The sequence below is a fragment of the Myxocyprinus asiaticus genome, chromosome 4 (assembly GCF_019703515.2).
Source record: "Myxocyprinus asiaticus isolate MX2 ecotype Aquarium Trade chromosome 4, UBuf_Myxa_2, whole genome shotgun sequence".
Taxonomy (NCBI): Eukaryota; Metazoa; Chordata; class Actinopteri; order Cypriniformes; family Catostomidae; genus Myxocyprinus; species Myxocyprinus asiaticus.
The window spans coordinates 1,858,176-1,884,415 of NC_059347.1; the positions used below are offsets into that span (position 1 = coordinate 1,858,176).

General features: G+C 42.8%; 2 protein-coding genes across 2 annotated transcripts in view; one reads left to right on the forward strand and one right to left on the reverse strand.

Moving 5' to 3' along the window:
- Nucleotides 1-26,240, forward strand: part of fam78ab (family with sequence similarity 78 member Ab) — a 432,829-nt gene that overhangs the window by 126,138 nt on the left and 280,451 nt on the right. The window lies entirely within an intron of this gene.
- Nucleotides 20,085-26,240, reverse strand: part of LOC127435774 (nucleus accumbens-associated protein 2) — a 65,895-nt gene continuing 59,739 nt past the window's right edge. Inside the window, exon 6 of the mRNA XM_051689471.1 lies at nt 20,085-26,079. Within this exon, the coding sequence (XP_051545431.1) occupies nt 25,562-26,079 (518 nt within the window). The 3' untranslated portion in view covers nt 20,085-25,561. The remainder of the gene's footprint in view (nt 26,080-26,240) is intronic.

The following is a 26,240-nucleotide window of genomic DNA, read 5'->3' on the forward strand; positions in this document are numbered from 1 at the left end:
GTCAGAAATTAACTTTACAATTACGTGGTCAATATTTGCCCAATATATTTTCTAACTATGTGAATAAAATACACTGTAAGTCATCCTATTAAGTTAAATACTTAAATTTAACCAGTTCATTAACATTAACAAGAGAGAAAAAATGCAAAACTAGGCTTAGAATAGAAAATCAAGACCTAAATCAAATGTTACAAATAAAAATCAGAGGAATTCATTATGAGGTAATATTTTGCCCAACATTTTAAATAATGGGCTATTTCTTTCAATGGCATTTTTTGCCCCGAGCCCCCCTTAATATTTGACCCTGATATGCAGTAATAATTAAGGTTGCAGGTTGTTGTTGTTAGTTTCGGTGACGCCATGCGAGGTTCGTATGTGTGAACGGCGTGCTCTGCGCACTTTGCTAATTTTAACACTATTAATGACATAAACCGGTGAGATTCAATACACTCTGTTCCATAACTGTTCTAGGAGGACAATATGTCAAAGAATTCAAAATCCTCGGGTTCTGGAGACATTAAAAGACACTTACATGCTCAAGCTGACACCCCTCCGGAGGCATCAAACCAGGGAGTCGATTTGGCCGGAGAAGTGAGGGAAATTCAGCGAGAATTGTTGAACATGTCGGCAATGCTGACGAAGGTCGTTACTGACTTGGAAGATCTTGCTGTAACACATCAATTGATCACTGCCATGGAGACGAAATTCACTGAGGTGGTCACAAGAGTGGGGGATGTCGAGAAACCGATCGATTATCTGGAATCATAGGAGAGGGAACTAGCTGCTAATCTGCTAGCAACCAAGGTGGATTTGGAGTGCGTCTGGGAGAAGTTGGAGGACTTGGAGAATCATAACCGGCGTAATAACGTCCGAATCGTCGGAATTCCTGAAGCCAAAGAGGGTCAGGATTTGGTGAAATTCCTGGATGGACTTTTACTGAATCTGCTTGACATAACAGGCCATAAGATGGTAATCAAGTGAGCTCACAGGGTTCTAGCTCGGCAATCTGCTGAGGGAGACAGGCCCTGATCAATTCTGGCCAAATTTCTGAGATCATCCGATAAAGATCTTGTGTTGCGCGAGGTGAGGAGAAAAGGAAGGCTTTGTTGGAAGAACCACAGCATTTTCTTGTTCCCAGACTTTAAGAATTTGACAAGAGAGAAACGTGATCGATTCAAGGAATGCAAGAAACTCTTACATCAATGGAAGGTTGCTTTTGCATTGATGTTGTTGTGGCAGATTCCCCAAAAGTCGAGTCAAAGATTTCTCGGAGGCGCAATGTTCTGATTCCAAAAATAGACTTTTATTACAGAGTAACAAAGCCGAAGTGGTCCATGGAGCATCTAAAATTACACTTCAGAATCATGCATTTTTTATACAGTTTCTGTTCCCCCTTATCTCTTTGAGTGATGGCCTCTTCATCCAATGAAATCGTCTTATGCCTCCCTAGTTTCATCTTCGCTGTCTCCCTTCTAGATGGTCACCCTTGACCCCAATGTGCTTCGGTAATGGTAAAATCATGACTATTTCATTTTCTATGTATAAAACACATTGTAATCACTTCATATGGTTACATATTTTATATTGACTAACTATCCTTACTTCCTGCATTCATTTGATTAATATATTCAATTATTCCCCTTATTACAGTTGTTGGTTACACATATTCCTAAAAATGGAGATTTGTCTGTCCACCCACATACATGTTTCATCTAATTTCTAGCACTAATTAGCACACATATATCATCTGCCTTTCTTAGACACCAGGCAGTTCCTGTCTCTGACATTAAGTCATCCTTTTAATATCCACCTTTAGGGTCATATAGAGTTTAACAAAAAGAGGCTGTCCACATACAGGTGCATCTCAATAAATTAGAATGTCGTGGAAAAGTTCATTTATTTCAGTAATTCAACTCAAATTGTGAAACTAGTGTATTAAATAAATTCAATGCACACAGACTGAAGTAGTTTAAGTCTTTGGTTCTTTTAATTGTGATGATTTTGACTCACATTTAACAAAAACCCACCAATTCACTATCTCAACAAATTAGAATATGGTGACATGCCAATCAGCTAATCAACTCAAAACACCTGCAAAGGTTTCCTGAGCCTTCAAAATGGTCTCTCAGTTTGGTTCACTAGGCTACACAATCATGGGGAAGACTTCTGATCTGACAGTTGTCCAGAAGACAATCATTGACACCCTTCACAAGGAGGGTAAGCCACAAACATTCATTGCCAAAGAAGCTGGCTGTTCACAGAGTGCTGTATCCAAGCATGTTAACAGAAAGTTGAGTGGAAGGAAAAAGTGTGGAAGAAAAAGATGCACAACCAACCAAGAGAACCGCAGCCTTATGATTGTCAAGCAAAATCGATTCAAGAATTTGGGTGAACTTCACAAGGAATGGACTGAGGCTGGGGTCAAGGCATCAAGAGCCACCACACACAGACATGTCAAGGAATTTGGCTACAGTTGTCGTATTCCTCTTGTTAAGCCACTCCTGAACCACAGACAACGTCAGAGGCGTCTTACCTGGGCTAAGGAGAAGAAGAACTGGACTGTTGCCCAGTGGTCCAAAGTCCTCTTTTCAGATGAGAGCAAGTTTTGTATTTCATTTGGAAACCAAGGTCCTAGAGTCTGGAGGAAGGGTGGAGAAGCTCATAGCCCAAGTTGCTTGAAGTCCAGTGTTAAGTTTCCACAGTCTGTGATGATTTGGGGTGCAATGTCATCTGCTGGTGTTGGTCCATTGTGTTTTTTGAAAACCAAAGTCACTGCACCCGTTTACCAAGAAATTTTGGAGTACTTCATGCTTCCTTCTGCTGACCAGCTTTTTAAAGATGCTGATTTCATTTTCCAGCAGGATTTGGCACCTGCCCACACTGCCAAAAGCATCAAAAGTTGGTTAAATGACCATGGTGTTGGTGTGCTTGACTGGCCAGCAAACTCACCAGACCTGAACCCCATAGAGAATCTATGGGGTATTGTCAAGAGGAAAATGAGAAACAAGAGACCAAAAAATGCAGATGAGCTGAAGGCCACTGTCAAAGAAACCTGGGCTTCCATACCACCTCAGCAGTGCCACAAACTGATCACCTCCATGCCATGCCGATTTGAGGCAGTAATTAAAGCAAAAGGAGCCCCTACCAAGTATTGAGTACATATACAGTAAATGAACATACTTTCCAGAAGGCCAACAATTCACTAAAAATGTTTTTTTTTTTTTTATTGGTCTTATGATGTATTCTAATTTGTTGAGATAGTGAATTGGTGGGTTTTTGTTAAATGTGAGCCAAAATCATCAAAATTAAAAGAACCAAAGACTTAAACTACTTCAGTCTGTGTGCACTGAATTTATTTAATACACGAGTTTCACAATTTGAGTTGAATTACTGAAATAAATGAACTTTTCCACGACATTCTAATTTATTGAGATGCACCTGTACATGTTTTTCATGTCATTTCTAGCACTAATTAATGCACATATATCATCTGCCTTTTTTGGACACCAGCTCTGCTCTTATTAAAAAATTAAATCATCCTTTTAGTATCCCTACACATGTCTCCCTTACGTTCATACAAAGTTTGACAAAAAGAGGCTGTAATTCTCCCCAGAGCAGCCAAGCTGCATTTTTCCTTTAATTTGCACCTTGATTATTAAACTGAGTAAATGATAATAATTAAATCAATAAATGAATGATTAAATATCTAACATATTGAATAACATTCATAATGCAGTTATTCGTAGTACATTGATTACACATTATCATTTTTAGATCATTGCATATTGCATACATGTAATTTCAGTTATCAAAATGGACTAACTGAATGATTTTTTTTTATTTTTTATTGTTATTAACATTTTTATTGATTCATAATTTATCACAAAAAAATATAACAACATCTATATAATGAATGAATCAAACACTTTAAACATTAAACCCCCACTATATCCCCTCCCCCTACCAAACTCTCAACCCACACTGACCCCTCCACGAACACCCCTGTGGTCAACAGAATATAGACACACACACAGAAAACTAAAACAACAACATAAAATAACATACAATAATCAAGTATAATAAAAAAAAAAAAAAAAAAAAACTAAACTCTAATTACTCCCTCCACTGCCCCACATCGAGATTCCCTCAAAAATGCTAAATAATTGCTCCATTTCTTATTGTAAGATTCCCTAACCCCCATCCTAATGCTCGACCCCTCCTCGAAGGCAGCCACCCTCCCCATCTCCACGCACCACTCCGGGAACGAGGGTGCTCCATCCGACTTCCAACTCCTCAAAATAACCTGCCTACCAGTCATCACACTGGTCAAAACCCAGTCCTTCATGTACTTATCTACCAAATCCATGACCTCCCTATCTCCCAAAATACAGAGTCTGGGGCAGAATGAGACCTGAGTGCCCAACACATCACACACAAAACTTTGCACCTTCAGCCAAAATTCTTGGATCTTACGGCACCCCCAAAAAACATGGATGGTGTCTCCATCTTCAGTATGGCATCGCCAGCAGATGGGTGTGTCCTTATGACCAAGCCTATACAATCTAAAGGGAGTCCAATAAAATCTATGTAAAATCTTAAATTGCATAAGACGAACCCTTGCATCTCTAGATGCAGACTTTATGTTTTTTAGAATCCTTGCCCACACTTCCTCCTCCAATAACAAATTTAAATCTTCCTCCCATAATCTTTTGAGTGAATTTAAAGCTCTGTCCCCCAGACTCTGAATTAACAGGGAGTAATACACTGATGCCTCATGGCCCTTCCCAAAAGCAGCAATCACCACTTCCAGAGTATCTGCCGCTCTAGGGGGGTGTATGCTACTCCCAAAAACAGAGCAGAGCAGGTTTAGATCTGGGAATCCCAAAATGTTGAATCAAATTTTCAAAAGATCTCAATACTCCACCCTCATACAGGTCACCAAGTGTATTAACCCCCCTCACAATCCAATCTGACCAATAAAAAGGGGACTTATTAATACATAGTTTAGGGTTCAGCCATATGCTCGAGGCTACGTTTAAATAAATATCCGAATTAAACACTCTGGACACTTTTGTCCATATCGAGTGCAAATGCAAAATAACGGGGTGCGACTTAACCTCTCCAGCTAGTTTAATCGAAAGGCTTTGCAGTGGCGAGATAGGGGCAAGAACTTCCTTTTCAATACAAAACCAGGGAGGAGCTCTCTCAGGTGGAAACGACCAATGAACCAAATGTCTAAGACTGAATGCATAATAATAAAATAAAATCTTGGGTAGGCCTAACCCACCTTTGTCAATCGGCCTATGCAACTTACTGAAATTTAACCTGGGACATTTACCATTCCAAATGAAGGACTTCACTATGCTATCAAATTGCTTGAAATAAGAGAGGGGGACATCTACAGGGAGAGATTGTAGCAGGTAGTTAAATTTTGGAATACAATTCATTATAATAACATTAACCTTCCCAATCATCGATAAGTGTAATGAAGCCCACCTGTCCACATCATTCAAAAAACTTTTTATTAAGGGATCAAAATTAACTCTGACTAAATCAGACAAATTTGCTGGGAATAAAATTCCCAAATATTTAATTCTCTTTCTGGGCCACTGGAAGGCACCCGGCTGGAAGGCCGTTTCTGGACAGTATGTTCAGTAGGCAAAGCCAAAGCTTCGGATTTAGACCAATTGACTTTGTATCCTGAGAATTTGGAAAAGGAGTTAATAATTCTGTGGAGGCAAGGCATAGATCTAGTGGGGTCGGAGACAAATAATAAAATATCATCTGCATAAAGCAGAAGCTTATGCGCCATACCTCCTGCCGTTACCCCTGGAAAATTATTCTCCTTTCTTATTGTGGCTGCTAATGGTTCCAGGGCAAGACAGAACAATAATGGGGAAAGAGGGCAACCCTGCCGGGTGCCCCTATCCAAAGTAAAATAATCTGAAATTAATCCATTTGTTTGTACTGCTGCTACAGGGTGTCTATAGAGTAACTTAATCCAACCAATAAATGTACTCCCGAACCCATACATTTCCAAAATCTTAAAAAGATAATCACATTCTACCATATCAAATGCCTTTTCGGCGTCAAGAGAGATGGCAGCAACCGGAGATTGATCATTCGCTACTGACCACATGATATTGATGAGACGCCTAATGTTATCAGAAGAGCTACGGCCTCGAATAAACCCCACCTGATCTATATGTATAAGTGATGTCATAACTTTACTTAATCGATTAGCTAGAATTTTGGATTTTTACATCCAACTGGATCAGGTGTAACTTTTACACTCGCTTGGATCTTTGTCTTTTTTTTAAATCAGACTGATCCGGGCTTGTGTCATGGTTGGCGGAAGCTTTCCATTCTTTAATGATTCTGTATAAACTTCTAACAAAAGTGGAGCCAGTTCTGTAGCATAAGATCCGGGGTCTGATTTATTAATTTATCTTTAGTCTGTTTGAGACATTTGAATTGTAGATGTTTATTAATCAGTATCATGACTCCCTTGCTCTTACTTGAGCCAGCACTAAAGAAAATATGTCCACCCCATATATTCCCAAATTTTTCAGCTTCCTGCGGAGAAAGATGTGTTTCTTGAAGAAACACTATATCATATTTCTTACATTTAAGAAAAGTAATAACCTTCCTTCTTTTTATGGGGTGCCCCAACCCCTCACAAACCTGTGAGGCAAAACCACACAACAGAAAACACTTTGTGAAATAAACCCAGTCAATAGGAAGAATGAACACAAAGAATGTACAGATTCATTCACAGAACTGTCTCAAAGATGTGATCTTCCACAAAACAAATTCCAGCTGATATAAAACCGTTCAGATTTCTCGGACAGACAGACGAATGATCCGTGAGCCAGCTCTTATGAGTTCAGTGGAAGATGTAATCATTCCAATGTCCTGTAAAAAATACTCAACAAAACAAACTACAGCCAGCAGGAGGAATAAGCATGAAGAACAAACAGATTAATCCACAGCTGTTCCAAAGGAGTGTTATTCAATAGAACAAGCTCCAGCTGCTAGGCGGAACCAATACAAAAAGAAACAAAACCGGCATCCCGGTTCCCCGGATGGTCGAGTCAATTCACTCGGAGGCCGCATAAAAGTATATACCGTGACTTACACAATCCGTCAACTTTATAAAAGACATCCTTTGTGTGAGCATGTAGATATTTTGCGGTCATCCGTAGAGTCCACTCTCAATCTGTCCGGGAACTTCAATGCAAAAGTAATCTTTCGTCAATGCAAAAGTTTCTTTAAGGAAAAGTGTTATTCACAAAACAAGCTCCAGCTGCTCGGCGGAGCCAACACAAAAAATCCTAAATGTCGCCCAGCTTCCTCAAGAGTAAGTACAGCGAGTCAGACCCACTCACATGAGAAACATCCAATGGTTTACTCAGACATTGATTCTATAAAAGACATTGCCAGATTTGGACATGTGAATACTTTGCGACCGACCTTCGTTTCTATTCTCAGTTTGGCAGGAAACATTAGAGTAAACAAGGTCTTTTTCTGATGTAAGAGTTTCTTACATTCTTTGAACCGATCGCGTTTCTCTCGTCGAGTTCGCAAAGTCCGGGAACAAGAAAATATTATGGTTCTTCCAAGAAAGCTTCCCTTTGCTCCTCGCCTGGCACAACACAAAATCTTTATCGGATGATCTCAGAAATCTGGCCAGGATCGATCTGGGCCTGTCTCCCTCAGCAGATCTGTGAGCCGGGACTCTGTGAGCTCGCTCGATTTCCAGCTTGTGGCCTGTTATGTCGAGCAGACTCGGGAAAAGCAGGAATTTCACCATATCTCTGCCCTCCTCATGCTCAGGAATTCCAACAATTCAAATGTTATTCCTGCGGTTTCTATTCTCAAGATCTTCAAGCTTTTCAAGGAGATGTTCCAAATCAACTTTGGTCGCGGGCGGATTAGCGGTTAATTCCCTCTCCGAAGATTCCGGTAAATCGATTCGTTTTTCAACATCAGTCACTCTTGTAGCTAACTCAGAGAATTTTATTCCCATCGCCGTAATCGATCGATGTATTACAGCGAGATCCTCCAAGTCAGCAAGAATCTTCGTCAACATCACCGACATGTTGGACAACTGACGCTGGATCTCCTCTCCCGCCGCGCCATCCAAATCAAGTCCCCGGTCTGTAGGTCTGTCGGGGCTTTAATCCTGAACACGTAAGTGTCTTTTAATGTCTCCAGAGCCCGAGGATTTTGACTTCTTTGCCATGTTTTGCAACAAAGAGCAAATGTGTAACTGGGTGTATCAAATTTTACCAGATTATAACATGAGAATAATCGAAAATTCAGTAAATTCGCTGAATTCAGCTCGTCACTCACACGTCTGCTCCTTGCATGGCATCACGTGACCTCTCGGACTAACTGAATGATTAAATAAAAATAATGTTCCTGGCCAAATTGAGAATAGATGCTAAGGATGGCAGCAAAATATTTACAGGTCCCCAGCAAGTGATGTCCTTCATAAAGTCGATGGACTGAGTAAGTTATTTTGTGGTACTCACGTTGTAACTGAATGGACCGACTGAACATTCACTTGACTGTTTGAGGAACTGAGTGCCTTTTTTGTTTCTTTTTTTGCTTGTTCCGTCTAGTGGCTGGAGTTTGTTTTGTGGAGTAACACTCCTTTGGGACCGTTGAGTGGATGAATCTGCACGTACTTTGTGCTTATGCCTCCTATTGGCTGGAGTTTGTTTCATGGAGTATTTCTTGCAAGACATTGGAGTGATTAGGTCATTTGTTGCACTCATTTAGCAGCCGAATGAGCCAGCTCACTGAACATTCGTTTGACTGTCCGAGGAAACTGAGTGCCCCTTTTGTGTTTTCTTTTTGGTGCTGGTTCCGCCTAGCGGCTGGAGTTGTTTTGTGGAGGAACACACCTTCGGGACAGTTATGTGGATTAATCTACATGTTCTTTGTGTTTATTCCGCTTATTGGCTAGAGTTTGTTTTATAGATTATCTGTTGTTGTGTAACTCTGTCTTTGTATAGAAACACCGGACTTGAGCAATCCGACTGCAAAGTTGTCACGGGGGCTCTCGTAGGCGTGCATGGACTGTTTGAGTTTAGAGGGATGGAAGCCAGTTGGCACTGTTGTGTGCAGAGTTAATGCACACATTTTTCTTTTTTCTGTTTGTTGGTTCTGGGGGAAGTTCGGGGTTTGATTGTTGCACTAATGTTGGAATGTGGTCTTTATAATTTTGTTTTTGACATACAACCTATTTTTTCACATATGTCAAAATATCCACATGGAATGTGAATGGGTTGGGGCACCCCATAAAAAGAAGGAAGGTTATTTCTCTTCTTAAGCGTAAGAAATATGATATAGTGTTTCTTCAACAAATGCATCTTTCCCCGCAGGAAGCTGAAAAATTTGGGACATTTTTGCTTTAGTGCTGGCTCAAGTAAAAGCAGGGGAGTCATTACACTGATAAGTAAGCATCTACAATTCAAATGTCTCAAACAGATTAAAGATAAACTAGGAAAAGTCATTATTGTTTTAGCAGAAATTCAGGGGCAAAGGTTGATTTTGGCTAATATTTATGCACCTAACATTGATGATCAAGGCTTTTTATAGATCTTGAAGGGATGTTGCATGCCGCTGGCACCCCTCATGATATAATATTGGGAGGAGACTTTAATCTTTTTATGGACTAAGTCCTTGATCATAGTGAAGCAAAAGTGTGTAAGCCCCCTAGAGCAATGGTGATGCTTCATATGATGTGTAAAAATCTTGGTCTTACAGATATTTGGAGACTTTTGAACCCATCTGGTAGGAACTAAACATTTTTTTCATCAGTTCATAAGATTTACTCTAGAATAGATTTTTTTGTTGTTGTTTTTTTATATATATCTATGTCCCTCATTTCATCTGTTTTTGATTGCTCAATTGGGAACATTTTAGTCTCAGATCATGCCCTGGTGAGTTTAGAGGTGTTGCCACATATGGAGTAAAGGAAATCATATAGTTGGTGCCTTAACGTATCCCTTTTGCAAAATCCTGAATTCCAACAAATGTTAACGGCTGAAATCAATGTTTATATGGAGACCAACTGGTCCTCAGTATCCTCTGTGGGTGTGGCTTGAGCAGTAGCGGATTTAGGCATGGGCGACATGTGCCGTTGCCCAGGGCGGCATCTTGCGATAGGGCGGCACGAGGCACCCACACATACCCTCCCCCCGTCAACAACTTTGGGGGCGTGTTGAACCGGGTTTCGCCCAGGGTGCCATACAAGCTAGAACCGCCACTGGGCTTGGGAGGCACTTAAGGCGGTTCTTAGGGGCCGGGTCATACAGTATGCCTCATTCACCAAAAAATCCAAAGGATGAGAACTCGTGGAGTTGGAAGGGAATATTAAAAGTGCCGAGGCAGATCTGAAGCACCGAATGTCGTCTGATGGCCTCAAAGAATTGACCCGATTGAAATACAGATATAATACTATTTTGTTGCGGAAGGTGGAGTTTTGGCTATTCAGGGCAAGACAGTCATACTTTGTGATGGGGGACAAGGCAGGAAAACTTCTGGCTAGATATATAAAACATAGAAAGTATTTTTCTACCATTCCCTCTGTGAAATCTGCTGATGGTGAAATATTTATTACATTATTGATATTAATAATTCTTTTAAAGAATTCTATCTTGATCTCTATAGTTCCACGTCTTCGTCTACTGATGAGGATATTAGAAAATTTGTGGAACCATTAGAACTTACTAAACTGACAGCTGAGCAAAAACATTCTCTTGGAGCTTGGCGAGGTAATTAAGTCCTTGCCTACAGGCAAGGCTCCGGGGCCAGATGGCTTTGCTGCTGATTTTTTAGATCCTATGATACAGAATTGGCTCCACTTTTGCTAGAAGTTTATCCGGAATCATTAAAGAATGGAAAGCTTCCACCAACCATGACGCAAGCCTGGATCAGTCTGATTCTTAAAAAGGACAAAGATCCAAGCAAGTGTAAGAGATACTGTCCAATTTCCCTGTTCCAGCTAGACATTAAAATACTGTCAAAAATTTTGGTTAACTGATTAAGTAAAGTTATGACATCTCTTATACATATAGATCAGGTGGGGTTTATTCGGGGCCATAGCTCTTCTAATAACCTTAGTCTTTTCATCAGTATCATATGGTCAGTGGCGAATGATCAGACTCCGGTTGCTGCCATCTCACTTGACACCAAAATGGCATTTTGTATGGAAGAATGGGATTATCTTTTTAAGATTTTGGAAATGTACGGGTTCGGGAATACTTTTATTAGTTGGATTAAGTTACTTTATAGACACCCGGTAGCGGTGGTACAAACAAATGGATTAATTTCAGATTATTTTACTCTGGATAGGGGCACCCGGCAGGGTTGCCCTCTTGCCCCATTATTGTTCTGTCTTGCCCTGGTACCATTAGCAGCCGCAATAAGAAAGGAGGAGGATTTTCCAGGGGTGAAGGCGAGAGGTGTGGCGCATAAGCTTTTGCTTTATGCAGATGATAATTTATTATTCGTCTCCGACCCTACTAGATCTACGCATTGCCTCCACAGAATTATCAATTCATTTTCTAAGTTCTCAGGATACAGATTTAATTGGTCTAAATCTGAAGCTTTGGCTCTGACAGCATACTGCCCGGTAACAGCTTTTCAGCTGAGCGCCTTCCAGTGGCCCAAACAGGGCATTAAATATTTGGGTATTTTATTCCAAGCAATTTTGTGTGATTTAGTTAGAGTTAATTCTGACCCTTTAATAAAAAGTTTTTTGAGGGATGTGGGCAGGTGGGCTTCATTACATTTATCTATGATTGGGAAGGTTAATGTTATTAAAATGGATTGTATTCCAAAATTCAACTACCTGCTACAGTTTCTCCCTATAGATGTCCCCCTCTCTTATTTCAAGCAATTTGATAGCATAGCAAAGTCCTTCATTTGGATCCCCTATTCAGTTGCACAGGCCGATTGACAAGGGTGGGCTATAGGCCTACTCAAGATTCTCTTTTATTATTATGCATTCGGTCTCAGACATTTGGCTCATTGGTCGCTTCCACCTGAGAGAGCCCCTCCCTGGTTTTGTATTGAACAGGAAGTTCTTGCCCCAATTTCTCCATTGCAAAGCCTTTCTATCAAACTAATCTGAGAAGTTAAATTACACCCCATTATCTCGCATTTGCACTCGGTATGGACAAAAGTGTCCAGAGTGTTTAATTCGGACATTTATTTTAGTGTACAAAATTATGTATTAATAAGTCCCCTTTCTGCTGGTCAGAGTGGATTGTGAGGGAGGTTAATACATTCGGTGACCTATATGAGAGTGGAGTGTTGAGATCCTTTGAAAATTTGGTTCATCATTTTGGGATTCCCAGATCTCAGTTTTTTAGGTATTTACAGCTGCGCCACCTGCTCTGTACTATTTTTGGGAGTAGCATACACCCCCCTAAAGTGGCAGATACACTGGGAGTGGTGATTACTGCTTTTGAAAAAGGTCATGAGGCATCAGTGTATTACTCCCTGTTAATTCAGAGACAGGGGAAGGGAGCTTTAACTTCTCTCAAGAGATTATGGGTGAAAGATTTAAACTTGGTATTAGAGGAGGGAGTGTGGGCTAGGATTCTAAAAAACAAAGTTTGCATCTAGTGATGCAAGGGTGCGCCTTATGCAATTTAAGATTTTACATTGATTCTAATGGACCCCCTCTAGATTGTATAGGCTTGGTCTTAAAGACACACCCACCTGCTGGCGATGCCAATCAGAAGATGGAGACACAATCCATGTTTTTTGGGGGTGTGTTAAGATCCAAGGATTTTGGTTGAAGGTTCAGAGTTTTGTGTTGGGCACTCAAATTTCATTTTGCCCTAGACTCTGTATTTTAGGCGATGGGGCTTCATCAATATTGGGAATAAACACATAAAAAATTGTGTTGTAACCAGCGTTATGATCAGCAGACAAGTTGTTTTAAGGGGGGTGGCGGCTTTCGAGGAAGCATCATCTAGAAGACAGGGGAACTTGGATGCTTTTGTTGGGAAATGGGGCAGCTATTTGGCATTCTTGGAGGGCTCTCGGGGAGGGGCAGTGGAGTGTAGTTATTAATGTGTGTGATTATTATTGTCACAGTTTGTCTCCCTCATTCTTCTTCAAGGAGTCTTATTTTGAAAATTTCTTCAAGGAGTCTTATTTTGAAAATTTCCCCCCGGATTTCCCAGGATTCACTGCCCTAATCACTTCTATCAGGTCTTCATCATCTGCACATGACTTCTATTCCCTCATTAGTTTCTCAGTGTATAAATACCCTCTAGTTTTGTTAAGTCTTGGTCAGTCCTTGAAGTGTTTCGTTATGAGGTGTTATGTTGTGCTTAGTTTGAACGTTAAAGGTTTTGTGTTTGTTCCAGCATTTGTTCCACTCCAGCGTTTACTATTGTTGAGCCTTTCTTCTGTTTCCACTCCAGTGATTGTTCCACTCCTGCGATTGTCCTACTACAACGTTTATAATTTAAAGATTAAAAGGAATCTACTCCTGTGTCTCCTCTCTTCCTCTCCAAGACACCCACGTTACAGAAGGACTGACCCACAACAAAGAAATAAGGATTTACTTACCGGTTCTCCTCCCAACGTCGTCCTCTACTCCAATGATCCCTCTAATCCTCTCCCACTCGTCCAGACCCAGACAAATCATGAAGTTTACCGGATTATTCATGGACTTATTTAAACAAGACCTTCTTCTCCTGGAATATACTGCCAAGTTCAGTCAACTCGCCACTTCCTCCAATATCTCGGATCCATCTATGGAATGGGCTTGAACTTTCACTGCCCAACAGCCCTTCCGCAAGTGGAGAATCTTTCATTTTTTGAATATATCAGAGCCACACTGTCCCTACACCTCCTCTCACTTCTACCTACCCATAAGGAAGACCCTCACAAATTCCCGGTGGTAGATCCATTGCAGCCTTCCACGACTCCTCCCTCTGCGCCTTCCACGGCCCCTATCTCCACGCCCCCTATCTCCATGGTAACTCCTCTCCATCCTATTCCCCTAAATAATTTTTTTTGGGGGGCTCATCCTCTCCTGGTTCCGGTGGTTGATTCCCTGCCGCAGTCAGCGGCAGCGACCACGGTTAACGAGCCAGTGCCCAAGCCTGCCATGGTTAACGAGCCAGTGCCCAAGCCTGCCACGGTTAAAGAGCCAGTGCCTGTAGCCTCGACCGTCCCAGAGCCAGTGCCTGTAGTCTCGACCGTCCCAGAGCCAGTGCCTGTAGCCTTGACCACTGTCTTTCGTGTCTGGGCACGACCCACATGGAGACAGCATTCGTGGATGGTTCATGTTCTCACTGCGAGTACATGACCATACAAAAGCAAGCCGCGACCGCATACCTACGGGTATGAGGCCAGCGCGGCTAGCAGTGGGGGCGATTTGGGGACCCCAATGGGACCGCCTCCGCCGGGTATCCCCCGCGGACCTCCCATTCCCCAGCACTCTCGTCTGCTCCGATCGGGCTTCCGGATGAGTCTGCTGGCTCGTCTCACTGGGAGTTCGACCTCTTGTTTGGAGCCTGCGAAGCTGATGAGCTCTCGAGCGCAGCATCGGAGAGCGGGCTTGTCCAGTCGGACGCAGAAGCCTCAGCTGGTCTCCCCCATTTGGGAATGATTGCCCAGTCACAGGCTGATGCGGAAATGACGGACACGCTGTCCCGGGCAGCCGCGAGCGTCGGGCTAGAGCTCTCCCCCGAACCCTCGCGGCTCGATGATTGGTTCCTGTGCTCACGGCGCTGCTCAAAGCAGCCACGCCCCGCTCCAGTGCCTTTCTTCCCAGAAGTGCATGAGGAGCTGACAAAATCGTGGGAGGCACCTTTTACTGCCCGGTCCCGGTTTCTCAGTTCCCCCGCCCTCACTACCCTCGATGGCGGGGAGGCCAGGGACTATGCAGCGATTCCCCTGGTGGATAAGGCGCTCACAGTGCACCTATGCCCGCAGAGCACCGCCACCTGGCGCGGACGCCCAAAGCTCCCGTCCAAGCCCTGTAGGTTTACATTGTCCCTGATGGCCAAAGCCTACAGTGCTGCTGGACAAGTCGCCTCTGCTCTGCACGCCATGGCTCTCCTGCAGGTCCACCAAGCCAAGGCGCTAAAAGAACTGCACGAGGGTAGTTCCGCCCCAGATCTAATGCAGAAACTGTGCTTGGCGACCGACCTCACTCTCCGGGTGACGAAGGTCATGGCGCAGTCTCTCGGGCGGACGATGTCCACATTAGTGGTCCAGGAGTGCCATCTTTGTCTCAACCTGGTCTAGATGGGTGAGGCCGACAAGACACGGTTCCTTGCTGCCCCTATCTCCCAGGCTGGCCTATTCGGCGACACCATCGAGGACTTTGCCCAGCAGTTCTCGACGGTGAAGCAGCAGACGGAGGCTATCCGGCATATCCTGCCCCGGCGCGGCTCAATATCCAGCACCCCATCTGCTCGTCGCCAAGGGCGTCCCCCTGCGGTGACTGCACTGGCTCCACCGCCGCCCGCCCCTTCAGCCCAGCCCCGGCGTGGAGCCCACCGCAGGAAGCAGACGCCACCCGTCTCATGGCCGGCCGCCAAGAACCCACGAAGGGCTTCAAAGTGCCCCTGAGACGGGCAACCCAGGGTTGACGAAACCCATTGAATTGGAGCTGGTAGTACAACCACTCCATCCCCCAGTGGAGGGCCGGGTGGAGAATTTTTTGTTGCCTTTTCATTTGATTTCGCCGCATGCCCAAGTGGCTGCGGTACCCAACAGTTCAGCAAAAGAGCAGTTTCCTCCTTCCCTGGGTCACATACCTGGTGTGCATGGTCGTCATCACGACCACCGATGAAAATGCTGCTACCTTGCGCGCGGAGATCGCCACTCTCCTACGGAAGGGTGTGATAGAACCTGTCCCTCCGGCCGAGATGAAGAAGGGGTTTTACAGCCCCTACTTCATCGTACCGAAAAAAGGCGGTGGGTTGCGGCCAATCTTGGACCTGCGAGTACTGAACCGGGCTTTACACAGACTCCCGTTTAAGATGCTGACACAAAAACACATTCTGGCGAGCGTCCGGCATCAAGATTGGTTCACGGCGATAGACCTGAAGGACGCGTACTTTCACATCTTGATTCTACCTCGACACAGACCCTTCCTCCGGTTTGCATTCGAGGGTCGGGCGCATCAGTACAAGGTCCTCCCTTTCGGTCTGTCCTTGTCCCCTCACATCTTCATGAAGGTTGCAGAGGCAGCTCTTGCCCCGTTAAGGGAGGTGGGCATTCGCATTCTCAACTATCTCGACGACTGGCTAATCCTAGCTCACTCTCGGGACATATTGTGTGCACACAGGAACTTGGTGCTCTCGCACCTCAGCCGATTAGGGCTTTGGGTCAACTGGGAAAAGAGCAAGCTCCTCCCAGTTCAGAGCATCTCTTTTCTCAGTTTGGAGTTGGACTCAGTCTCATTGACAGCGTGCCTCACGAATGGGTGTGCACAGTCAGTGCTGACCTGTTTGAAGGCGTTCAAACAGAAAACAGCAGTTCCACTGAAACTCTTTCAGAGGCTCCTGGGGCATATGGCATCCTCAGTGGTGGCCACCCCGCTCGGGTTGATGCTTATGAGACCACTTCAGCACTGGCTTCAGACTCGAGTCCCGAGATGGGCATGGCACCACGGGACACATCGCGTGGTCATCACGCCAGTCTGTCACATCTCTTCAGCCCTTGGACCAACCTCACGTTTCTACGGGCAGGCGTTCCCCTAGAGCAGGTCTCCAGGTGCATCATGGTCATGACAGATGCCTTCAAAATGTGCTGGGGCGCTGTTTGCAACGGGCACGCAGCAGCCGGCTTATGGACGGGCCCGCAGCTGCGTTGGCACATCAACTGCCTCGAGTTGCTGGCAATTCTGCTCGCCCTGTGGAGGTTCCGGCCGTTGATCTAGGGCAAGCACGTGTTAGTTCGGACAGACAACACAGCAACGGTAGCATATGTCAACCGCCAAGGTGGTCTGCGCTCTCATTGTATGTCACAACTCGCCCACCGTCTGCTCCTCTGGAGTCAGCAGCACCTAAAGTCACTGCGAGCCACTCACATCCCGGGCGACCTCAACACTACAGCGGACATGCTGTCATGGCAGGTTACCCTCAGGGGAGAGTGGAGACTCCACCCTCAGGTGGCCCAGCTGATCTGGAGTCGATTCAGAGAGGCACAGGTAGACCTGTTTGCCTCCCAAGAATCCTCTCACTGCCCGCTCTGGTACGCCCTGACCGAGGCACCTCTCAGCATAGATGCGCTGGCACACAGATGGCCCCCTGGCCTGCGCAAATATGCGTTTCCCCCAGTGAGCCTACTTGCACAGACTCTGTGCAAGGTCAGGGAGGACGAGGAGCAGGTCATCCTGGTAGCACCCTACTGGCCCACCCAGACATGGTTCTCGGACCTCACGCTCCTCGCGACAGCCCCCCCCGGCGAATTCCCCTGAGGAAGGACCTTCTTTCTCAGGGACGGGGCACTATCTGGCACCCGGTTCCAGACCTCTGGAATCTCCATGTCTGGCCCCTGGACGAGACGTGGAAGACCTAAGCGGTCTACCACCCACGGTGATAGACATGATCACTCAGGCTAGAGCCCCCTCTACGAGGCGCCTTTATGCCTTTAAGTGGTGCCTGTTCACTAAGTGGTGTTCTTCCCGACGGGAAGACCCCCAGAGATTCGCAGTCGGATCGGGCGGCTGTCCCCTTCCACCTTGAAGGTGTACGTTGCTGCTATAGCAGCACACCATGACACAGTGGACGGTAAGTCCTTAAGGAAGCATGACCTGATCATCAGGTTCCTGAGAGGTGCCAGGAGGCTGAACCCCTCCAGACCGCACCTCGTTCCCATATGGGACCTCTCTGTAGTTTTCAGGATCTACAGAGAGCCCTCTTTGAGCCTTTGCAGTCAGCTGAGCTTAAGGCACTCGCCTTGAAGACTGCCCTCCTGACTGCGCTCACTTCCATCAAGAGGGTAGGGGACCTGCAAGCATTCTCTGTCAGCGAAACGTGCCTGGAGTTTGGTCCGGGCTACTCTCACATGATCTTGAGACCCCGACCGGGCTATGTGCCCAAGGTTCCCATGACCCCTTTTAGGGACCAGGTGGTGAACATATGAGCGCTGCCCCAGGAGGAGGCAGACCCAGCCCTGTCCTTGCTGTGTCCGGTGCGCGCTTTACGCATCTATTTGGATCGCACGCAGAGCTTTAGGATCTCTGAGCAGCTCTTTGTCTGCTTTGGTGCACAGTGGAAAGGAAGCGCTGTCTCCAAGCAGAGGATCGCCCACTGGCTCATTGGCACCATAGCTATGGCATATCATGCCCAGGACATGCCGCCCCTGGTAGGGCTACGAGCCCATTCTACCAGGGGTGTAGCGGCCTCCTGGGCCCTGGCCAGGGGTGCCTCTCTAACAGACATTTGCAGAGCAGCGGGCTGGGCAACACCCAACACCTTTGCGAGGTTCTACAACCTCCGGGTGGAACCGGTTTCGTCCCGGGTAGTGGCACGCAATACAAGCGGATAAACATAGTGCCTTTCACCTCCTCTGAGCTGAAGACGTGCACCATTATTTCCCAGTAGTGTTCACAAACTATGTTCCATGGTTGACTTCCTCCTAGCCCTGTGGCAGTCGAGTTTTCGGAGAGACTCGCTGCCGGTCCAGTACACGTGCTAACTAAGAGCCCTGTTCTGGGGTAGGTGCTCCGCATGTGGCAGTTCCCTATAAGGTAACCCCATGTGATGTATATCTTCCGCTAATTCGTTTCCCTGTTGGCAAACTGCATCTTCCTTGGGCAGAGCCCCCTCTGCCACAGTCTCCATGTTTGTAGTAACTCCTCCCCCGTTGGGTAGGACCTACCATGAGACTTCTCCACATGATCGGCAAGACCATGTGATGTATTTTCCACTTAAATATCCCCCCTCTCTCTGGGCGAGGTGCGGTCTCCACGGTGTCCTTCCCTTGGGAGGAACACCCCCCGACTAGACCTGGTCGGCCCAGTCAGATAATCCCCCTTTTTTTTAGGGAGTGGAAAAAAAGAAGGGGAAAAGAGGCCACGACTGGGCTAGCCTATCTCTATCTCTTGTGTAGTCGACTTGTCCCCAAAGGGCTGTTCGACACTCATAACTATGTTGGGGGAGGTTATGTGTTGGCCTGGTGCGCTGGCTACGAGGCACACAGTTGTCTGCCCGTCACACACCGCCAGTTCACGTAACACAGTTCAGCCAGTTGCGGCATTTTGTATAGGGACCCCTAGTGTCACTACATCGACAGATAGGGAATGTCGTGGTTACTTGCGTAACCACCGTTCCCTGATAGAGGGAACGAGACATTGTGTCCCTCCTGCCACAACTCTGAACTACCTGCTGAAATGGCCGGACCTTGTCTCGGCTCCTCAGCATAAACCCTGAATGAGTGGTTGCATACCAGCTCCTTTTATACCCGTATGTTGCGGGGAGTGGCATGCAAATACCACTCACCAATTTTCATTGGCCTTTTATCAAAGACCAGAGGTGTCTCGGGCTCCCAAGAGTGACCCCTAGTGTCACTACATTGACACAACGTCTCGTTCCCTCAATCAGGGAATGGAGGTTAAGCAAGTAACCATGACGTTATGTTGTGCTTAGTTTGAATGTTAAAAATGTAGTGTTTGTTCCAGCGTTGTTCCACTCCAGCTTTTACTATTGTTGAGCCTTTCTTGTTTCCACTCCAGCGATTGTTCCACTCCAACGTTTATAATGAAAAGATTAAAAGGAATCTACTCTTGCATCTTCTCTCTTTCACTCCAAGACACCCACGTTACAATTATATATATATATATATATATATATATATATATAAATTTATTTATTTTTATTTTTTTGTGTCTTCATGAGTGACCACGGGAGTGTTTGTTGGGAGTCAGGGTGGGGTCGGGGATTGGGAGGTGTAGTGGTGGGGGTTAAATGTTGATTCTGTGTATATATGTTTTGCTTTTCTTTGTTTATTGTATGAATCAATAAAAATTTTAATCACCAAAAAAAAAAAAAAAAAAATGTTGCAGGTTGTTTACAAGCAAGAAATTTTATTTGAAGTTGTGTGAACTTGACTTCCAGTCTATTCTCATTAACAATCATTTTTATACCTGTTCATAATAATGGAGTGAAAGAATAACTTCATGAAATATGGTATTTTATTAGAAAGCAGACCTTTCAGTTTGACATTTATAGAGAAATGAGCTTTACCCACAACACAATGTCAGCCTGAATCTATTGTAGAGGTGCAGGAGTCCAAAAAACCTGGAATGAAAGATTTTATTTGTAAAAATGACAGTTACATTTTGCAGCAGACATAATTGCTTTCATTTCAATAAAAAAAGCAGGCAATTTAGTTGTTTATTACTTTTTTCAATGAAATTAGGCTTGTTTTTAATGCAAAGCAGTGCAGTACACATTTAATGCCACACTGGGCAAAGCTTGGCAAACATTAGCACTCGAATCAAAAGTGAGAGTCATGGCCTATATATATATATATATATATATATATATATATACAGTATATTCCATCAGATATCATAGAGAAAGACACTTAATAGTTCAGGTATACAGAGATTAAGCTAAGCTAAAGTACGTCAAGCGTTTGCAGGATCTCAACTGAACTAAATACAATCTTCCTCTGATTGTCTGCGCTCGGAGCTCATGGCTTTAAAGGACTCCAATACATTTCACCAATCTGCACACAAACTGTGAGGCAATTAAAGTGCTGCCATCATTTACAAGGAAAAAACACACAAATGTAGTGCACATGGGACAGAGTTCCATTAGAATTGCTCATTGCATCGTTTCATGACGAGGGTCTATGGAGAAACAGCATGCAGTTTTAGGCAGTTAATTAATGCAAATACTAATTTGAATATTTCCATAAAGAGTAAGTGATTGCAAAGCATCACAACTGAGAAATATGCAATTACTTTATACTACAATGCCAAGCTGTTACAGATACTGTGCTGAAAGATTGAATCTCATGAAATCTGTCAAACAGGCCATAATTCACCCCAAAATAAATATGCATTTATAAACTATGACTGGATTATTTGAATTCATTCTGAAAAAAACATTGTTAGTTCATTGTTAATATCTTTTCATCAACAGTATTTTTTTATTCAAATCATCATGATGCGGCTTTCTCATCGTCTTCGTATAAAGGTTTTTCGTCAACTAACATTTGTCATCAGTGATTCCATTGATGAGACTAACATTGCTCCAAAGGCATGACTTAGTAGACCTAAAATAGTCTTAATTTTCTTAATGCAAAAGATAGAATTTCTTACTTTTTTATTTTGGGGTAAAACATCGGCCCTGATTCACCTGAAAAGCACTGTTGCGTTTTATTAACAAGACATTCAATGATTGTACTGTGATATTTGTAGTCGGGGCACCAATGGAATAAACACTAAAGATTACACTTGAGAATTACTAACTCGCAATTATGAACCACTAAAATCTGTAATGAAAAGGATCTGAGTTACAAATATGTTCAGTTTTGCATTTCATATTCAGATACAGGATTTGGTTAGGTGCCATTCAATCGTTCTCAACGGTACATGCACAGTGCTGAACATGACAGAGCCCACATCAATCGGGACCCCTCACACACAAACACACACAATACCTCACGGCTGTGCAAAAGCAGAAATTAGTGCTGATATTTGGATAACACAAGGCCTTATTAAAGGAGCTTCTACAACATAAACAGAACTCTATAAATTAGCATATAACATACATTTGGACAGAATGCTACATCACACAGCTTTGCTCTCTACAGGATGTCAAAGAACATTCTCTGAGTTGCTCAGTATATAGTGCAACATTCTGCATGAATTCAGATCCATAAATTTAGAAGGTTGGCAAACAGACCCACATCTGTAAAAATGTTTGTGTGGTGGTTGTGTGTAAATAATGAAAAATCTAAAGATGTGCTTAAAAATACTAGTGTAAGAACTGGCCTTGCTTATATTAATTATTTAGTATATATCTGCTCATTTTAGTGGTGGGTCAACAGTTTCTACCTTTAGAAATGTATTGCTATCCCTTAAAAACAGTCACAAACTGCATTAACATTAAATATAACAGTATCATTAAAACATGTTTAAACGAGCCATGTATGACAGCACATTTGTCAGTTATTGTCAGAATCAACAGGCGTGTTAACGAGTGCAGTGTAGTTATATAAAAAAAGAAAGTTGAAACAAAATTTGTGATAAACAAGCAATTGCTGAATTTCTTTTTTTTTTTCCACAATGTCTTTACAGTTGATTCAAAATAAGGGTTTAAACATTGTTTTTACATTCTAAAAAGGCAAAGAGATCAGGTGGTTACAATGGTATCAGCAGTTACAGTAAGACACAAGTTCTTCATACAAAACTCTATAACACAATCAACATCCCAAACCATTACCATATCACCATGAAGAAAAAAGAGGTGATTTCTCCCCCTTAAGATGTCAATAATATTTAATCTTCACTGTTTGACCGAAAATAACTTGAGAGGGCAATATGTTTGATTGGGTTCAATAAAAAAATGATGTTCCAACTAAGTATAAAATTAAACTGCAGTCGTGGTGTTATATTTTGAGAAAACAGCTCATGGAAGTTTTGCCGCGAGCACTTCAGAAGAAACAACAAACCTTTAAAACCATCCAAATTCTCATTATACAGCACCAATCTGTCCTGACATAGGTTAGACTGTGACAACTCAACATACCTGAAGATTCTGACATTTACAGTATTGTGTGATGTGCTGCATGGCCGTAAGTATACAACATTCGTACTATTCCAACTTCCACTTACAATAACATACAGTATATATCAATTTGAATCTATGAAATCTGTCAAGAACATGTCCAGGTCATATTTCACCCCCAAAACAAAACAAAATTAAATACTTCCCTTAAAGAAATGAAGAAATGAAGCCTGTTGTAGGACCAAAAAAAACAATCATTAATTACCTGTCAAGAATATGTCCTGGTCATATATTAGAATAAAATAAAATATTTTGCTTCTTATCATTTTAGGACCATTAAGTTTTTAGTTTTTTAAAGTGTAATGCAAATAATAATAATAATAATAAATTAAATACTCATTATATTATGATATAAAATGATTTATTATTTAAATTGTAAAGTATTTATAGTACTTCTACTGTATCTGATTTAAATAGAAACATCATTGTATTACAAAAAAATGAAATACTGTATCATTACAGTAATGAAAATCTAATGGTGAATCACCATCGAGAATTACAAACTCAAAAGGAAACATCCACATTATGGTAATGAGGGTAATTAAAAAAATTAAATCACAATGCAAAAAACATATAAAAAATAAAAAGATAGAAAAGAAAAGAATCAAAAATAGATAAATAAATTTGATGGTCCTGCAAACCGGCCTCATTTGCTTTATGCAGAATATCATTTCTTATGCCTTTCATTTGATTTTAGGATGACGTGACCAGGAGGTGTCTCTGTGAGATTCACCCAATAGTGCAATTATATAATAGTTCAACTCTTTTTGTCAAATTATTCCACTTTTACTCACCTTTAAGACTGTCACAAAATAGAAAATAAAACATTGTGAGGCTTTACTCTGTTAGTGTACCCTATCTAGTGCATCATATGTGACGTAAATACATTCAGGGAACAGAAGCACATGGCAAAAAAAACAAAACATGGCATGAATTATGAACAGAAACACCAGCAGAAGGGTGACATCGCTCTTGTGTCACTGTGCAACTTTGCCACACGCTCAAGACAACGGTCTTCGCCAGCACCATCGGCCAATCAGAGTGAAGGACACAGCACAGTTCTCCAGTCACTTTGTTCAAACAGTCGATCCGGGCAACTCCTTTAAGTCATTAAGTGCAAATGTATAAAGCTAGCAAAGTTTCATTATGTTCAGAAATATAACCCCATCACTCAGTTAAAAACTGCTCCCAGATCTGTGATGCCTGTGAAAATCGCCACTCCTTGTAAGTTAAACTATCCAAAAGTTAATAGTGTTAATAATTTTGATTTTTGGGGGATGCTGATTACAATGTGGCTGTATTTGATTTTGCATGCAAGCGGTTTAAGTGAGCGCTCATTCTAGCGGTTACAGATACACCGTGTGTTGTGTTGAAGGGTTTGTGAAATGTCAGAGAGTCTCATGTCATCCGTGTGTTTACTGGTAAAGTCACATGTGCATGTCAGTGTTTCGACTGTCAAACACACACAGGCATTGTGCTTTTGAAAGGGAAGATCTGAAATATACAAGTCAAACTTGCAAACAAGATGAAAGTCATCAAGTCTACTGTAATAAAACCAATAATCTGAGTAAGAAATATGCCATGAAATGAAAAACCTCAATTAACTGTCACAAACATGTATCAATTCACAGTTCCCCCCCCCATTATTTAAAAAAAATAATTCTCAAATGCTCTAGGTCATTCCTCTACATAGTGGGTGGATCTCATAAAACTTATGAAGAACATGCCATTTTTCAAGCCAAAATCAAAAGAAAGAAAGAAAAAATGTTATATTTTACATAAAGAAAATGAAACCAATTTGCAGGATTTTTGCATTGTGATATTATTTTCCTAAAAATTAAGCACCTCCATCCTCATAGTCACAATGCAAAAAAGATAATAGTAAAGTATTTAAATAGTAAAGTACAAAATACAAAAATGTGTATAGTACAATAAAAAAGTATAATATGTATTTATTTATCTGTTATAAAATAATGTAAAAAAAGATATATTTAATTGCAAAGTAAAAAAAATAGATTTTTTTTAAATAATGTAAATAATACATAAATTATTGTATTAATAATATTTATAATATAATATGCATTTTTTATTATTACAATATAGATGTCAAATGCATTTGTTTGTAAAATGCATGAATTAATTCTACATAAAAATAATTGTATTCAAATGATATTTTGAGAGTCTAATCAGAATCATCATTGAGAATAATGAGAAAAAAAAAAAAAAAAAAAACCTGAACACCATCTAAGTACATTGTATTGAAGAGAATTTGGGGGAGAAATTTCATGAAAATAGAGACACAATGCAAAAACTACAGTATAATTGTAAAATTCCAATTCTAATTTTCTTTCTCTTGATTCTGGGGTGTTTTGTGACTCTGGGCATGTTTTGTTGAGATTCACTCTAGTGCTATATTTGTGCCAAAGTGCTCTGAAGAACGGAACATGCAAAAGCGTTAGATTGAGTTTCACAATGAAGGTCACCTGCTGTGTGTGCCACTGGCATCATTTCATCACAACACCACATGACTGCTGTTCTCTCAAGCATGTGGCCAACGTTTGTGCCACTGCTCAAATGATTTAATTCACTAAACATGTTAACGCTTTTGAGCAGGTTACTGAAATGCCACACGCATATGTTTTTCATGCGAGATGCCTGTGTGTGTTTGGCGTTCCATTAACCAGCACTGTCTTCAGTGTGTATTCACATGATGATGTGAACTGAAGGGGCATTTCTTGAGTTTAGAGGGCGGAGCTAACCAATCACTGCCCGTTTAATCTCAGGCCCTCTGCAAACAACTCGTCCTGCTGCTGCCTTTTAGGGGGCGTGGCCACAGTGACCCTGCCATCAGCTTCGGGAATGAAAGGAGCCGCTCCCGATGTCCCATCCGTGCTGTCGGTCTGAGCTTCCTCCTCCTCCTCCTCCTTGTCAGGCTCCTCCTCTGGCTGGGACTCTGGGTCACCTCCCTCCCCATCGCCGTCCAGTGGTACGCGAGTTCTCATTGGTTCTTTGCGCTCAGCGTAGAGCCGCTGTTCCAGAGTCAGACCAGCATGGAGCAGGTTATCAAAGGGCAGGGGAATGCCCAGGGGCAGCCCGTTCATGCCCAGACCCACACCTGCAGGCACAGAAGAGCCCTGATACACCTCCATACCATCAGGCAACATGGACTTGATCTTGGGCAGCCAGCGTTTGCGCACGCGCCGTGCGTTTGTGCACATGTCAGCTGCGATGACGTTCATCTCGCTCTCCTTAAAGTTAGGCGCGAAGTTCTGACAGTAGACTGGAAACACAAACGGAATACAACTCACTAAAACCATTAATCATTAGAGATATTTCCATGACAATTATTCCTGGAAAACCCACATTTAAAGGGATAGTTCACTCAAAAAGAAAATGTTTGTTATTATGTACTCACTCTCATGTTGCTTCAAACTTATGCTA